This window comes from Carcharodon carcharias, chromosome 12 (assembly GCF_017639515.1).
Source record: "Carcharodon carcharias isolate sCarCar2 chromosome 12, sCarCar2.pri, whole genome shotgun sequence".
Lineage (NCBI taxonomy): Eukaryota > Metazoa > Chordata > Chondrichthyes > Lamniformes > Lamnidae > Carcharodon > Carcharodon carcharias.
Window position 1 is genome coordinate 19,430,083 of NC_054478.1, and position 18,116 is coordinate 19,448,198.

At 42.5% G+C, this 18,116-nt stretch overlaps 1 protein-coding gene across 5 annotated transcripts in view; it reads right to left on the reverse strand.

The window, feature by feature from the left end:
• The window catches only part of ttll4 (tubulin tyrosine ligase-like family, member 4), an 85,901-nt gene that overhangs the window by 59,431 nt on the left and 8,354 nt on the right, over positions 1-18,116 (reverse strand). For 2 of the 5 annotated variants that reach the window (XR_005944610.1, XM_041201430.1), the window contains exons 2-3: positions 5,512-7,058; positions 1,058-1,122 (exon numbers count right to left, since the gene is read on the reverse strand). Coding sequence is in view for 4 of the 5 variants with exons in the window: in XM_041201430.1 (XP_041057364.1) it covers positions 1,058-1,122; positions 5,512-6,971 (1,525 nt within the window). In the remaining variant the exon portion in view is untranslated. Of the gene's footprint in view, positions 1-1,057; positions 1,123-5,511; positions 7,059-9,049; positions 9,137-18,116 lie in introns of those variants that run through there. The other 3 variants (XM_041201431.1, XM_041201432.1, XM_041201433.1) reach the window with 3 other exon arrangements.

The window sequence follows — 18,116 nt, forward strand, 5'->3', positions numbered from 1 at the left end:
TCCGCAAGGGTCAGTGTTGGGACCGCAACTTTTCACTTTATACATTAATGATCTAGGTGAAGAAACTGAGGGCATCCTGTCTATGTTTGCAGATGATACAAAGATAGGTGGATGGACAGGTAGTACTGAGGAGGTGGGGTGGCTGCAGAAGGATTTGGACAGGTTAGGAGAATGGGCAAAGAAGTGGGGAAGTGTGAGGTCATGCACTTTTGTAGGAAGAATAGAGGCACAGACTATTTTCTAAATGGGGAGAGAATTCAGAAATCTGGAGTGCAAAGGGACTTGGGAGTCCTAGTCCAGGATTCTCTTAAGGTTAACTTGCAGGTTGAGTTGGTAATTAGGAAGGCAAATGCAATGTTGGCATTTATTTTCAGAGGACTAGAATATAAAAGCAGGGATGTGCTGCTGAGGCTTTATAAGGCTCTGGTCAGACCACATTTAGAATATTGTGAGCAATTTTGGGCCCCATATCTCAGGAAGGACGTTCTGGCCCTGGAGAGGGTCCAGAGGAGGTTCACGAGAACGATACCAGGAATGAAAGGCTTAACATATGAGAAATGTTTGATGACTCTGGGTCTATACTCGATGGAGTTTAGAAGGATGAGGGGGGATCTGATTGAAACTTACAGAATACTGAAAGGCCTGGATAGAGTGGACGTGGGGAAGATGTTTCCATTAGTAGGAGAGACTAGGACCCGAGGACACAGCCTCAGAGTAAAGGGAAGACCTTTTAGAACAAAGATGAGGAGAAACTTGTTTAGCCAGAGAGTGGTGAATCTATGGAATTCATTGCCACAGAGGGCTGTGGAGGCCAGGTCATTGAGTGTATTTAAGACTGAGATAGATAGGTTCTTGATTGGTATGGGGATCAAAGGTTATGGGGAGAAGGCGGGAGAATGGGGTTGAGAAACTTATCAGTCATGACTGAATGGCGGAGAAGACTCGATAGGCCAAATGGCCTAATTTCTGCTCTTATGGTCTCTGGTCCTTTCAGGACAGAGGAGGAACCCAAAGATAAAAAAAAACACTACTGAAGGACATGATGCACTGAATTTACCATCACACTCCTGGCTGCTGGTGTCCTCCAGTTCATCTGCAAACTCTTCCTCATCAGCGTCTGGCCTGTTAAGGATCAGAGCATGGTTTAGATAGCCTGCATCAGAGCACTGCAGTTTGAGTTTAAATAGCACTAACTATTTCTTTTAAAAACTACATCTTCTCCACCTATTTTCTAAAACAAACAAGGGGGAATCTCAGTAGTTGGCCAGTAGCAATTGCACAAATAGCAGTCTTGTTTCGGTTTGATATTTTTTAATAAGGCAGGGACAGTACAGGAGGAGAATCGCTTATTGCATTTGGTTCTCACCTGAATAGCATAGCTGAGATAAGGAATTCATGTAGAAAAATGCAGGGTAAATGTGCATGCTCACATTTTGGTAAGAGCATACAATTTTCTCTCAAAGGGTCTGCTTTGGCAATGCAAACAAAATGCTTCAGGGGCAGGTGTACACTGCTTTAAGTGTGTGCTCCTTTCATATTGGGTCCCCAGTTTCAATTCAAACCAGATTAACAGAAGAAAGTTTGCGATGGGAAATAGATCTGTCGTGCTGGTTCAATATGGCATTCGCCAGTTGATTTTCAGGTATATTTTTAGAACAATTCTAAGTGCTTGACTTGGTATCCAACAGCTTCAAATTGTCTCTATAAACTTTATTTTCCTCTTCCCTATGAGAAATTAACTTGTGATGGATACCCTCCATCCTTTTACCCAAGTATGAGCCAGTTCTCTTGACAGGCTGTTTGACTGCAGGGAAGGGAGAGGAGAAAGCATTGTAGTCGAGGCTGATTTTGGGCCCATAGCTTCTGAGCTTCAAGGCATTGTAATTGACGGGGTTGGGGAGCCCCAAATAAGCACTGGGGAACCACCCCACTCCCCTGGAAGTCCCCAGTAAGGGCGGCACAGCAATTGCCTGGGAGGTTCAAACCTCTGTTGGGCACCTGCCTGTAATTGGAACCATTGAAAGTACAATATAAATCTCAAACTTCAGATGATTCCGACTGTCTTACCAGAATAGTCACCCAGGAAAAGTTAGTAAAATTAAAAGCTCTTCTAACTCCTGGGTAACTATAGCATTGACCACAACGCCACCCGCTCTCTCACCCACCCACCACCAGCACCCCCCAAAACCCGATAAGACTCCCCATCCATCCCCCCAATCATATACCCCCATCCCCATCCCCCACTGGATGCCCCCCTAAACACCTGATCTCCAGCACCCCCTCCCAATCATACCAATTTACCTTACGAACTTATCTTCTCCCTGGTTTCTCAAAGTGGCTGAACCTTTAAACCTACCTGCTAGTACTGTAAAGCTTGAAGTTCAGGTGAGAAAGGAGTGGCTGGATTTGAAGGTAAGAAACTAGGAACAGAGTGGAAATCTGGCTCTGCTTGTCACTCCACAAGGTTCAGGACCATGGTCTTTTGCAGCAGACACACTTGAGTGATCAGTTTGATGCACTGTGACTGGGAGTGGTAATCTTGGATGATTTTCTCCCCTCTCTAAGTTGAGGTACTGAGGTTACTGTAATGCCCAGCTGAGATCAGCACAGATTGAGGACTGAATAGCAAACTGCCAGCCTGAACAACTCTGCTATTCACTAAACACGCTGAGCGACCTGGGGAGCCTCACAGTTGCTAATATGAACCCAAAACTAGAAAAACAAACGGTTGCTGCCAGACCATTTAGCATTCTCTGTTTTTACTTCAGATTTCCAACATCTGCAAGCTTTTGCTTTGTTTTGTAGAGAAACAAACACTTTGTGTCTACTCATGGGAAGAAATTACAAGTTTAATTTTAAAGAGTTTTTCACTTCAGAGGTCGGATTAATTTCTATGGCCAGAACAAAACAACAGGCACAGTTTCAGTGTACCTTTCCTGTATGTACTAATACAGGGAGGTTTGGAAGAAGGCTGGTGTATCACAACTAAGCTTGATCTTGCTTTCACACAGCAGACACACACTAGCAGGAGCCTGATGTGCCGAGTTCATCTCAGCAGGGGGTTAGTACTGGATATGTTACCTCCAAGCTGGAGTGAGGTAAATTGGTCAGGCTTCTTGTTCTATATCACTACAGGAAGCAAATTCATGGATGGCGAGTGAGGAAAGGATCAAGCACATCTGTGAAGTCCACTGCGCTCAGCAGGTCAGTTAAGGAACCAGAGGGCAGCCGGCATCTGTGGAACCAAAGTGCAAGCAACGACAGCCAACATCTCTGAATATTAGAGAGTAGTTAACGTAGAGCATGCCAACCATTAACAGTTGAAAGAAGAATGCGGATATTTCTGTCACTATTGTATCTTCGAGCAGACTAGTTGTTTATAATAAGCATGTTGCAGTGGAGAACAACTGATGCCTGGTGGTGATTCCAAGAAAGTAATGCCATCCAGAGGCTCAATAATATAAACAGCTACATTTTTGCTCTTGCAGTTTTAGCAAAAGATGTTTGTACTGATTTCATTATTTATATTCACCCTCAGATATTCATAAATTGACATGAGTGTACAGAGGCAGTTTCCTGTTGATTGTTTTTCCATCTGCAAGTGGGCACATGCTAGAAAACTCTCCGCCCAATATCTATCATAGTGTATCTATAAAAACTGATGAAATGTTCACATTACACCTTGATTACTTTCCCTTCCCATCCCCCACATCCCATTTCCCTGCACCCAACTTCTCACTTATCAAAAATAAAAGCAAAATACTGCAGATGCTGGAAATCTGAAAAAACGAAAACAAAAATTGATGTAAAAACTCAGCAGGTCTGACAGCATCTGTGGAGAAGAAGACAGAGTTAACGTTTCGAGTCCGTATGGCTCTTCAGAGCTAAAGAGGAATAGAAATATGGTGAAATATAAGCTGCTTAAGGGGGGTGGGACAGATGGAGCTGGATAGAGGGCCAGTGATAGGAGCAAAGGAGAGATTGCCAAAGATGCCATAAACAAAAGGACAAAGGGGTTAGCTAAAGAATGTAATAATGGTGACATGAAGGGTAGAAAGCAGGATGAGCAATTTGACAGATGGCCCTAGTGGGGGGGGGTGAAGGGATCGAAATAGGCTAAAAAGGTGGAGATAAAACAATGGATGGAAATAATTTTTTTTAAAAAATATATATAAAAAATATAATAACTAATTATTAGAAAAAAAAGGGGGTGAGGACAGAGGAGAGAGTTCATGATCTGAAGTTCTTGAACTCAATGTTGAGTCCGGAAGGCTGCAAAGTGCCTAGTTGGAAGATGAGGTGCTGTTCCTCCAGTTTACATTGAGCTTCACTGGAACATTGCAGCAGGCCAAGGACGGACATGTGGGCATGACAGCAGGGTGTGTTGAAATGGCAAGTGACAGGAAGGTCTGGGTCGTGCTTGTGGTCAGACCGGAGGGAACGGCCCCTATGTAATGCCGACGGGGGTGAAGGGAAGATGTGTTTGGTTGTGGCATCATGCTGGAGTTGGTGGAAATGGTGGAGGATGATCCTTTGAATGCAGAGGCTGGTGGAGTGATAAGTGAGGACAAGGAGGACCCTATCATGGTTCTGGGAAGGAGAGGAAGGTGAGGTCAGATGCGCAGGAGATAGGCCAGATGGATGAGGGCCCTGTCAACCACCGTGGATGGAAAACCTCAGTTAAGGAATAAGGAAGACACGTCAGAAGAACTGTTTTGGAAAGTGGCATCATTGGAACAGATGCGACGGAGGCGAAGGAACTGAGAGAATGGGATGGAGTCCTTACAGGAAGCAGGGTGTGAGGAGTTGTAGTCGAGGTAGCTGTGGGAGTCGGTGGGCTTGTAATGAATATTGGTGAATAGTCTATCACCAAAAATTGAGAGAGAGGTCAAGGAAGGGAATGGAAGTGTCACTTATCAACTTTGTTAGGGTACTGCACTCCAGGGTTTGGCCATTCACCTAGGTTTCCTAGAGTTCTCCAGGAGAAAACAAACCAGTACACATTCTACTAAATTTGAGAGAAGCACTAGGTTGTTACTATAGCCAAGTGGGCACAAAATACACAAACATTTTGAAAATTTACAGATCATGAGCAGCTAGATAAGATGAATATACAAACTCAAATGGCACTTTCAAAAAGGACTGGAGCTTAATGCAAAGTTAAGTTGAAAATGTGCTGCAATGCTTACAAGTGTGATATGCAAGAAACACATGGAAACGCTTACTTAAGTTAGAAAGTGGAGTTAAAGGAGAAGTGCACGATAATTAAAGCCAGCAGAAATACAGGCAATCATTCCAAAGTATGCTAGCATCCCTAATGGCTTGAGAACTAAGCAACAAACATTAGGCTCAGCAACTCATTCCAGATAGTTTGTTCACCAAACCATCACTTCCCCAACCTCCCAACCACATTTTTACACGTTAATCAGTTCTTTGCAACAGCTTAACTTCATATTTGATGGGATACTGACAACACAAATACATGGTGGGAAATACTGAAAGAATACTTACTCCGAGTCTTGAGAGCCGGTCTCATTCTTGGGCTTTTCCAGAGCTTTTTCAATCTTATCTGCACACTTGAGCTGCATGGCAGCTATCTGTAGTGTGACTGAGCCAACATTTGTTTTAGGGACAGAAACAGAGATCAGTTTCTTGGTTTGGTCAGGCTCATGGTGCAAGAGAGGGGATCCCATAAAACTGACTGGGCTATTGTTCTGGATGTGCACATTGGTGGATAAAATGCCAATAGGAGTTTTGTTAGTATGAGCATTGACATTTTCTTTACTTGCACTGTTCTCTTTAGCTGCAGGCTCCAAATATGCATTGGTACAAATCCGCTCAGCTTTTAAGACTGCCTGGAAATTATTCTTCTCCTGAATGAGATTTGGCACAGCTCTTTTCAGCAATCCTGCAGCACTGCTAAAGGGACCATTCTGAAAATGGAAGCCTTGGGAAGGTAAAATTTCCGTTTCTTTTGAAAATGTCACACATCGCTCATACGCATGATTTTTCAGAATGCGGTCTTCCGCTAATTTTTTTGTAGCTTCTGTAAACGTTAGTTCTGGATCGCCAACATTGTTCTTCGTTAGCTTGATAGCACTCTTCAAGTTACCATGGAAATGTTCATTCTGATGAAAAGGTCGCTCGATTTTAAGGTCTGTGCTAACATTAACAGCATTTCCAGAGATAGCCCTAGCACTGCTGCCATTGTATTTAGCTGCATTTTCTGAGTCTCCAAACTCATTGTTTCCATTTAAAGTTGTAGGCTTGACAGTCTTGTCCCATTTCTGGTGCATAGGCACTTTGGCACTGGTGGATCTCATGAACGCATTTGTGTTCAGCAAAGGTTTGCAATATAGTGAGGTAGGTTTACCTGCATGGCTCAGGCTTTTTCTGCCCAAGAGCAAAGTTTCATAACCTGCACTACGAGAACCACAGTGCTGAGAAACTGGGGTAATGGCACCGTTGGGTTTCATCAGGTTTTCACAAGAGATTGCTCTAGAGGGGAGAGAGGGGATAAAGTAATTAATGAATTCTGAATTTGACGCTGTAGCTTTACTTCCTAGTCTACTAAACCGTGAACCCAGGGACTCAAGTCTCTGGTAAGATCTATAGCCATGGCCATTTTGATTATGAATGGGTATGTTTTCAAAAGGACTGATCAAAACATTTGAACGACAACCAGTGTGGGTACTCGACGGTATTGATTTGCCATTACCTCCAGGCAGAGAAGGATACGGGTGACAACCAACATGCTGAGACGTTCCTGAGCAAGTATTTTGTTTCCTTACAGGTACAATCACATTATAGCCATCCCATTCCCATAGTGGATGCTGGGAAACAGAATAAGCTGGCCTACCCTCCAGTAGTTGAACAGAATAGAAGGGTTTTGAACTAGAGTTCAGTGAAGTCTTGTGGCTGTTTTTGTAACTGGGGTCTGTAGAACAATCCTCAGTCTTGAGTGCAGCCATGAACTGCCATTTTATTCACAACACTGGCAAACTCAACAGAAGCTGTGCAATAGAAGGAAGAATAGGAAAGAAACATCTTCACTGAACCTGGAAAAAGAAAAAAATACAATTATAATGAAAAATGAACAGCATAAAGATACAAGCAATCTCCACATAAAAACAACAGAATGCACAGAGCACCCTAAGCCAAATACGACATTTAATGAGAAACCAATAAAGTCATAAGTGCTACAGATAGGACAGTCACAAATTTGCAAATTTGTTAGATGGCATTCCATTCACTTTCACAAGTATTCAGCAATGACTTCCATGCTGAATGTGCCCTACCACCTCCCACCCACAGCCAATTAGGTCGAGGCACTGAACAAATATCGTGCGTCGGCCTTCACAGTAAAAGGCATGTTACATACCAAAAATCAAGCATAACCTGGGGACTAATAACAGTGAGAAAATCAAGGTAATAGCATCAGAGAAAGAGTGCAGGAGAAACTCAAGGGACTAAAATCTGACAAATCCCCAGGATCGAACTGCTTACTTTGAGAATGGGTGTTTTTTAAAAATATTTTTGGGGAATATTGCGTTACTCTGTAAAGAAGGTTAGGTGTGAGATTTAATTAAGCTGGGCAAGAGATTGACAGCAGTCAGGTTGTCTGGGGTGGGGGGGGTTAAAACATGAAAAGGATAGAAGTGTTAAGTTTGACGCACAAGTAAATAGATTAGATCCAACATTTGCATTTTTAGGCAAGTTGTGAGTTTGTTTGAATATCAAAGGGGATTCAGAGGTCACAAAGAACATGTTTGCAATTTGCAGGAGTTCCATAGGTAATTAGTAGTGGGGATATTATATTTTATTGACCCAAAAGCAAAGACAAGATAGAGGCATAAAAGATTTTCTATTTTCAGAGGATTTGAGTTTCAAAGGGGTGCGAAGACAATGGAACCGGAGATGAAAGTGAAAGGAGGTATTTTAGAGTTACTGTGGAGAGCCGGGATTCTCACGGTTTAAAGCAGCAAGAGGAGAGCCGGGATTCTCACGGTTTAAAGCAGCGAGAGGAGAGCCGGGATTCTCACAGTTTAAAGCAGCGAGAGGAGAGCCGGGATTCTCACGGTTTAAAGCAGCGAGAGGAGAGCCGGGATTCTCACGGTTTAAAGCAGCGAGAGGAGAGCCGGGATTCTCACGGTTTAAAACAGCGAGAGGAGAGCCGGGATTCTCACGGTTTAAAGCAGCGAGAGGAGAGCCGGGATTCTCACGGTTTAAAGCAGCGAGAGGAGAGCCGGGATTCTCACGGTTTAAAGCAGCGAGAGGAGAGCCGGGATTCTCACGGTTTAAAGCAGCGAGAGGAGAGCCGGGATTCTCACGGTTTAAAGCAGCGAGAGGAGAGCCGGGATTCTCACGGTTTAAAGCAGCGAGAGGAGAGCCGGGATTCTCACGGTTTAAAACAGCGAGAGGAGAGCCGGGATTCTCACGGTTTAAAGCAGCGAGAGGAGAGCCGGGATTCTCACGGTTTAAAGCAGCGAGAGGAGAGCCGGGATTCTCACGGTTTAAAGCAGCGAGAGGAGAGCCGGGATTCTCACGGTTTAAAGCAGCGAGAGGAGAGCCGGGATTCTCACGGTTTAAAGCAGCGAGAGGAGAGCCGGGATTCTCACGGTTTAAAGCAGCGAGAGGAGAGCCAGGATTCTCTCAGTTTAAAACAGCGATTCAAACCAACACTGAAGAAACAAAGTGACGTCGCAGGAGAGCAAACAGGTGACTGTATTTTAGCTTTGTTTTAGAGTTAAATTAGCAGCTGAGTAACTATAACTTGATTATTATTAAATTAGTAACTTAAGGATAGGGGGAAATTAAATAAATAAAGGTTAAACAACAAAAAAGAGTGAGAACGGAGCGGCTGTATAAACGGTGGAGAGGAGCAAAGCGATTATGTATAGAGTGGGAGCGGAGCGACTGTATAAACAGTGGAGAGGAGCAAAGCGACTATGTATAGAGTGGGAGCGGAGTGATTGTATAAACAGTGGAGAGGAGCAAAGCGACTGTATAGAGTGGGAGCGGAGCGACTGTATAAAGAGCGGGAGTTTACCTGTAAGGCAGCGGAGTGGCTTTATAAAGAGCAGAGTGGAGTTCACCTGTGAGGGAGCCAGTTCTCACCCAGACACTTGGCGGCACTGGAATTCGAAAGGAGTGACGTCAAGACAAGGGAGAGAGCAGATTAGTAGGTGGTGGGTTAAGTTGTTTTTTCCCCACTTTAAAGCAACATTACAGAAGGTAAGAGTCTCAGCAATTTTTTTTAAAGAAAATATAAATAGTTTTCTACTTGGCTTAAATTTAAGGAAATAATCTTTTAATTAAAAGCAAACAAAAAGTATGGCAAGGGAGCTTAGTCCCGTGGGTTGTACGGCCTGCATGTGGGAATTCTTAGACACTCCTTGCAGTCTGGATGACCACATGCGCAGGAAGTGCCACTGGCTTGACCAATAGGTTTCAGAAATTGAGCGTCAGTTGGAGAGACAGCAGTGCATCCACAATAGCGGTAGGAGGCTCAATAGTGAGGGCTGCAGACAGGCGCTTCTGTGGCCATAGACATGACTCCAGGATGGTGTGTTGACCCTGGTGCCAGGGTCAAGGATGTCACAGAACGGCTGCAGGGCATTCTGAAGGGGGAGGGCGAACAGTCAGAGGTCATGGTTCACACTGGTACCAGCAACATAGGCAGAAAGGGGGATGAGGTCCTGCAACAAGAATTTAGGGAGCTAGGTAGCATATTAAAGAGGATCTCAAAAGGTTGTAATCTCTGGATTACTCCCTGTGCCACATGCTAGTGAGTATAGGAATAGGAGGATAGAGGGGATGAATGTGTGTCTGAAAAGATGGTGCAGGAGGGAGGGCTTTAGCTTCCTGGATCACTGTTTCTGCCAATTTGATGCCTATACAAGTTGGACTGGTTGCACCTGAATCCGAACAGGATCAATATCCTAGCGGGGAGGTGTAAACTAATTTGGCAGGGGGATGAGGTACAGTATGGGGTGATGCACAGCCAAAAATAGAAGATAAATTAAGTCAGTCTAGAAGGCAGGGCAAATATAGACCTGTTAAGGAACAAGGGAACAATGCAAGGCTGGATTACATCATTGTAATGCAAGGAGTCCTACAAGTAAGGCAGGTGAATTGAGGGCGTTGATTAATACTGGGAATAAGATATTGTTGCTATCACAGAGACATAGTTGAGGGAAGGGCAGGATTGGCAGCTCAATATTCCAGGGTATAAAATCATCAGGCATGACGGGGAGGGGGGTGGTCAATTACTGCAGTAAGGAAGGATGGTATCTTCGAAGGTTCCTCAAATAAGGCCATATAAGTAGAACTTAAAAAACAAACAATCGCTTTGCTGGGAATATACCATAAACCTCCAAACAGTCAGGGGGGGAAGAGAGAGAAAAGTTTAAAAATTATAGCATAATAATAGTAGGGGATTTCAACTTCCCCAGTATTAACTGGGATAATCTTAGTGTGAAAGGCTTAGAGGGGGCTGAATTCTTAAAGCATAGCCAGGAGAGCTTTTTGAGCCAGCACATAGAAAGTCCTACAAGAGAAGGGCTGTTACTGGACCAAATCTTACGAAATGAAGCCAAGCAAGTGGTAGAAGTGTCAGTGGGGGAGGATTTCGGGGATAGTGACCATAACTCTAAGATTTAAGGTAATTATGGAAAAGAAATAAAGGTCCTGAACTGGGGGAAGGCCGATCTCCATAAGAGAGGATCTGACCAAAGTGGACTGAGAGCAGCTACTTGTAGGAAAGTCTACACCAGACCAGTGGGAGTCATTCAAAAAGAAATAAAGAGAATTCAGGGTCAACATGTTCCTGTAAAGGTCAAGGGTAGGACCAACAACTCCAGGGAACCCTGGATGTCAAGGGATATAGAGGATTGGATAAGGGAAAAAAAGGAGACTTATGGCAGATATAGAGGGCTGAAAAGAGTGGAAGCCCTAGTGGAGTATAGAAAGTGTAGGGGGGGTACTTAAAAAATTAGGAGAGCGAAGAGGGGCATGAAAAAAATGCTGGCGGACAAGATAAAGGAAAATCCCAAGGCATTTTATAAATATATTAAGGGCAAGAGGATAACCACAGAAAGAGTAGGGCCCATTAGGGACCAAAGTGGCAATTTGTACATGGAGCCAGGGGACGTAGGTGTGGTTTTAAATGATTATTTTTCGTCTGTGTTCATTATGGAGAAGGACGATGTAGGTGTACAAATCAGGGAGGGGGACTGTGATATACTTGAACAAATTAGCATTGGAAGGGAGGAGGTATTAGTGGTTTTAGCAGGCTTAAAAGTGGATAAATCCCAGGCCCAGATAAGATGTATCCCAGGCTGCTCTATGAGACAAGGGAGATTGCAGGGGCTCTGAGACTAATTTTCAAATCCTCTCTGGCCACAGGAGAGGTGTCAGAGAACTGGAGGACAGCGAATGTGGTATCATTATTCAACAAGGGTATTAGGGATAAACCAGGTAATTACAGGCCAGTGGGTGTAACAGTGGTAGGGAAACTATTGGAAAAAATTCTGAGGGACAGGATTGATGATCTCTTGGAGAAGCAGGGATAGTTAGCATAACTTTGTCGGGGGAGATCATGTCTAACAAATCTGACTGAGTTTTTCGAGGAGGTGATTAGTTGTGTAGATAAGGGTAGTGCAATTGATGTAGTACACATGGGCTTCAGTAAGGCTTTTGGCAAGGTACCCCATGGGAGAATGGTCAAGATGGTAAGAGTCCATGGGATCCAGGGCAAATTGGATCCAAAATTGGCTTAGTGGCAGGAGGCAGACGGTGATAGTCGAATGTTGTTTTTGCAATTGGAAGCCTGTAACGAGTGGTGTACCGCAGGGATCGATGTTGGGACCCTTGCTGTTTGTAGTGTACATTAATGATTTAGACGTGAATATAGCAGGTTTGATCAGTAAGTTCGTAGATGACATGAAAATTGGTGGTGTCATAAATAGTGAGGAGGAAAGCCTTAGATTACAGGACGATATAGATGGGTTGGTAAAATGGGCAGAGCAGTGGCAAATGGAATTTAATGCAGAAAAGTGTGGGGTGATGCAATTTGGGAGGACTAACACGGCAAGGGAATACACAATGAATGGTAGGACCCTAGGATGTAGAGAATCAGAGGGACCTTGATGTACATGTCCATAGCTACCTATGCTGCTGCCTTCAGGGATCTAAAGTGGTTAAGGAGGCATATAGGATACTTGCCTTTATTAGCCGAGGTATAGAGTGTAAGAGCAGAGAGGTTATGTTGGAGCTGTATAAAACACTAGTTAGGCCACAGGTGGAGTACTTTGTGCAGTTCTAATCACCACACTATAGGAAGGATGTGATTGCACTGGAGAGGGTGCAGGGGAGATTCAGCAGATGTTGCTAGGGCTGGAGCATTTCAGCTATGAAGAAAGGCTGGATATGCTAGGGTTGCTTTCCCTAGAGCAGAAAGGGCCGAGAGGGGACCTGAGAGAGGTATACAAAATTAGGAGGGGCACAGAGAAGGTAGATAGGAAAAAACCTTTTCCCCTTAGCAGAAGTGTCAATAACCAGGGGGCATGGATTTAAGGTAAAGGGCAGTAGGTTTAGAGGGGACTTGAAGGAAGATTTTTTAACCAGAGGGGTGAAGGGGTGGTAGAGGCAGGAACCCTCACAACATTTAAGAAGTATTCAGATGAGCATTTGAAACGCCATAGCATACAGGGCTACAGGCCACGTGCTAGAAAATTGGATCAGAATCGACAGGTGCTTGCTGCTTCTCGAACTTTGCCGCACAAGTACCTTCCCCAGAGACTCGGCATTCAAACACACGGAGGGAGTGAAATTACAGTACTCACCCACTTGTTATGAACTAAACACATTATAAAACATTGGGGTTTAAAAATTAACTTGCATTTGAATGGACAACAGTGTGCTAAGTCTTAATTATTGCCAAACCACCTCTCTATTACTGAAAATATACTTTTACAAATGTTAATGTCGGATTCCTTCAGGTTTTAATTGTTGGAGATATTTTAAAATTAAAAAATAATTTTACTTTATCTTTGACTCTTATCCCCCTCTCTCAATCCCATTTTCCTTTCCCCATTTTGTTGTAATTAAATATTTTAACTTACACATTGGTTTAGAGTATGCATTTCTTAAGAAGGATTCTTCAATCCAATTGGTTAAGGGCACACACTGTCACTTGCTCTGTTTACAGAGATCCAATATTCTCTGTACGGGAAGCTTGCACTGAAATGGCTCTCTCTCATAATTTGTCACAGAAAAGCCCACTAAAAGTATATGGGTTGTTTAAGTGCTGTTCATTTGTCACTACCTGCAAAATTCAGGCCATAGTTTCACATATCTTTTTCACAGCTGCTGAATCAATAAAAGCCTTGATATATATCAACTTCACATGTAGTCTTGCTAATTTCAGCTTTCTTCTTTGCACAACTAGAATTGCCCACGTATCCAAATGCAGCTGAGGGCCTATTCCAATCCTCCCATTGCAGGAATTATTCAATAATTATTTATTTTTCGTAAGTGCTAGTACTTTTATCGTTGGCAAAATGCTATTTAAAGAAATGGCTATCACAACCATAAGGTTTTCCGAAATAAGTGACCATCATAGGAACTGAACTGATATTTGACACAAATTATTCCTTCAGAACCCTTAGGTAATTACAGTTACCCTCATGCTCCTTTCCCCAAACCAAATAAAACTATTTTGGAGGATTAAACAGGACATTGAAAACTCTTACAATTCCTGATATTAGTTTCATACAGACAAAATTTCATTTACATATATGTAACATACACACATGCACACACATAAAATCTCTAAAAAAAATAAAGAATGTCACATTAATCAAAATAGATAGCAAGTAAAATTGAGCCTATTTATGCTTAATCACTCAGTAGTGCTTGGAAACAGAATGGCATTGATAGTTAAACTGAATACCAGGAAATCAAAACTAACTATATAGCCGTGATAGCTTCTGAAGCCAATTAAACTGAAAGGATTTATATTTTCATATGACTACAAATACAAGGTATATTTACGACAGAAAACAAGAGAGCATACAAGCCAGCTAGAGTAAAACTTAAGCATGTCACTTAATTGTACAAGTTCAGGCAGATGAAGTTAAGCCAACTAGCTCAGATACATTCACTAGTGCATAAGGCGAATTCAGTGAGAGTCGAGAATTCAAGTGCAACTGAAAACCCCACCAAAGCCGGCTCATCAGCTTGACTTTGGTGAACAATGACATCAAAGGGAACAAACAGATAAATTTATCATCTATAAAGACAAAATTGTATAAACTCTGGAAACACTGATGACCACCAAATAGACTCTAATATAGCCAATTGGCTATCCAATGCTGTTAATGTCAGTTTTTCAAGAAATATAATCCTAGACTATAGTTGAAATCAGAGATTCATCTAACAGTGATCCAGTTAATGCTGAATTACACTGAGCTGCCTTCGTAGGCACTATTGTTTCCTCTTGCTAAGTGACCCTTCCTACTACTATGTATCTCTCCTATTACTTATACACTCAAATGTTTAATTTTAAGTAGTGATAATTGTAGTTTTGAAATAGATACATATTAGTTCATGCTCTGTTGTCTGACTTCTTTGGTGATTTGACAAGAAAAGGTAATTCACTCACCATCATTACCCCAAGTGTTACCGTTGACCAGAAACTTAACTGGCCCAGCCATATAAATACTGTGGTTACAAGAGCAAACCAGAAGCTAGAAATTCTGTAGTGAGTAACTCATCTCCTAACTCCCCAAACCCTGTCCACCATCTACGAGACACAAGTCTTGAATGCTGAGTGAGTGCATATCCAACATATCCAACACCACTCAAGAAGCTTGACACCATCCAGCATAAAGTAGCCAGTTTGATTGGCAACCAATCCATCACATTAAACATTCACTCCTTACATCACCAACACACAATGGCAGCCGTGCAGAGCATCTACAAGATGCACTGCAGCAACTCGCCAAAGCTCATTCGACAGCACATCCCTGAACCGCAACCTCTAGAAGGGCAAGGGCAGCAGATGCTTGGGAACATCACCAAATGAGTTCCCTCCCTAACACTACACCACATGGATTGCAGCAGTTCAAGGCGATGGTGCCACTACCTTAAGAGAAATTATGGATAGGCAATAAATGCTGGCCTTGAGTTCACATCTCAAGAACAAATGCAAAAACAGGTATCCTAATTGATGGACAGTAAGACAAACGCAATCAAAATTGGGTGATACAAGACAGTTCAGTAAGCCAAACCTGGACATAATTCACTCCTAGACACATGATGAGAAGTGAAGCCAAATGGCACCTTAGCAAGGAGTTACGTTGACGATTTGTCTGGTCCTTTGATATTTGACACCAAAATCCAGGATTCAAGACTATTTGAGGATGAGGTGAATGGACAAACAACTCGATTCTAAATTGTCATTCAAAATACTCACCACTCATTCCCTCATTTGTGGACATGTGTGCATGTGTAAATGCACAGAAATTGAGAGAATGCATAATTTATGGGGATGCCATTCAACATGAAACATCACTGAGGTCAGATGTTGGACGAAGCTTCCCTAATCTGCTCCAGCTACTGTGCTGTTTTTTCTTCCAAATCACACCAACTGTCCTGTGGCCTTTCTTGGTCACTTTCTACTTGCAGTATTATGTTATGGGCTCTCTGCCAAATTTCAACAAACTCATTCCAAAGGGCACTTACCTAATATGAGGACTCATGATTCAACAGTTAAAATCTGCATACTAACCTATGTATCACCCTATAGCCCTTTAATAGCTCATCATATTTGCATAGAAGCAGTTAACAATTCATTTCTGTGACATCAGCATCATCTTAATGGAGCATTCCAAATGACCATATGACATTCCAAGCTGCAGACCTTCACGGTAATTCTTAACATTTATTGGCAGAGCTATGATCAGATACCAGATATTCTTTAGGTTTTGAACAAATAGTAGAACAGTACTGTGGCTGGCCACAAATTTTCTGCATGCATGTAACGGTTCTTAGCCCACTCATCTGCTGCCCTCGTCCTTCTCGGTTGGAGGGGTTGTGGATTGGAAGGCACTGTTGAAGGAGGAAACTCGCCAAGCCTCCTCTGACAGCAACTTCCACCACTGTTTCAGATGCATGGGAACACCGCAACCTTCAAGTTCTCCTCCAAGCCCCACACCTCCTGAGACTTAGGACTATATTACCATTCCTTCACTGTAGCTGGGTCAAAATCCTGGAACTAGCTCCCTAACAGCCTACATTGTAACAGTGTATCTAGGCCAGATGGACTTCAGTTCAAGGCTCACCACCACCTTCTCAAGGGCAATTAGGGATGAGCAACAAAATGCTGGCCTTGCTAGCGACATGCACATCCCATGAAAGAATTAAATTTTGCAGTGTCAGAATTTGATTGAATTAGTAAAATACTATTCTTATTATGTGATTTTTAAATCAGTGCTTCGAGAGCATAATTCTGCAATTCCATCCATTTCCATGCATTTCAGCTTACAATGATCTCAAACAACAGTTCAACTCAAAAACACTACTACTTAGGATTGGAAAATACAAGACCAGGAATTCTGTGTTTTTTCTTTAAAAACCTTGTAATGCTGAACAAGCAGAAACTAAATTGTTGACATAAAAACGGAGTAGCTGCTGAAACCAGTGTTTTTGTAGGCATTGGCTGCATAAAAGGGACCAATAATTACTACTTACTTCAGCTGAAAATGTACCAGAGCTTTGTGTTAATAATACAACTGTTCAGGTCAATAAGCCAGTAGGACAGTTCCAGAGGCATGATTTTCCCCCTTATGCCGTCAACAGCCATTACTCACTCACTCACAAAGGCACTATAAATCCTTCTGCTGTGTAATTAAACTTACAATGCTTTCAGCCCTGTGTGCCTGACAGAACAGGTCAAGTAGTGCTGACAAAACACTTGTATCTTTAAGCTCTGCAATCATGCAATGGAGCCCAACACAAGGGTCATTTTAGCACTTGCATTTATTGACAGGGCATCAGCAGCAAGTGGCTTAATAAGTCACTATTTTGGAAAGGTACACCTGATTGAAGTGATTGACAAATACTCTATTGTTTAAGTAATTATGACTTAAGTAAGGTACAATAATAAATTTATGGGCAATTACTACAATGGGTGGGGTCAGAAGACAGCTCAAAAGTTTAATGTTGCAGATAGGTTCTGAATTTTCCTTTAGACTAACAAGGTACAAGGCCAGCTTTCTTTTGTTGTTCAGATAGAGCAGCACATCTGAGTTGTAGCATTAGGTATTATGATCTCCATAGAGACCGATAACTTTAAAGAGAAATTTGAAATTCCAGTTAACAGCCGAAAGAACACATCAAGATTTCCAGTTTTAAAAATTTCACTTTCAAATGGCTAAAAACATTTCTGACTAAACACTCTTTTATAGGCAGGTTATACTTTAAAAATAAACAGTTCCTTGTTACTTATCACACTCTCCATGGGAATTACAGTTATTGCAAACAGTTCACAGATTCTCCCAGCTTCCAATGGATTGCTTCCTTTTTATTTTTCCATCCAGGTAACCTCTAATCCCAGAACACTCCCTCACTGTGAAGATTACACTGCAGATTTCTTCCTCTAACTCCAAGATAGACAAATCTTCAAGCCTCCTGTAACTCCTCACAAACTCAGTCTTCAATCTGTGCACGAGTTCCTACCTGTGGTCTGTGTAGTGAATAATAGTCAGCATTTTCTCTTCTTGAGGTAGAGGCCTAGCTGCTTCTATCTTTTGCACGCTCTCAAATGGCTGCAGAGCACACAAGACAAAACTGCAACAGTTGCCTGTCAATGATATTCCTGGGATTATAGGGAAGCCTGCATCCTGATCTCAAAATGACTTCCCCTACCCTCTCCATGACAACTGGAAACATGCTGGCTTTGTATCCAACTAGAAATATAAATTACCTTTGATTCCAACTTCCTTTCATCTCAGAAGTAAATAGTTTACGACACAACTATTTATAACTCAATACCGATAACATCTTTCTGGGACTTTGGGAGACCCAGGGTGTACTCATTGTAGATTTTAAAA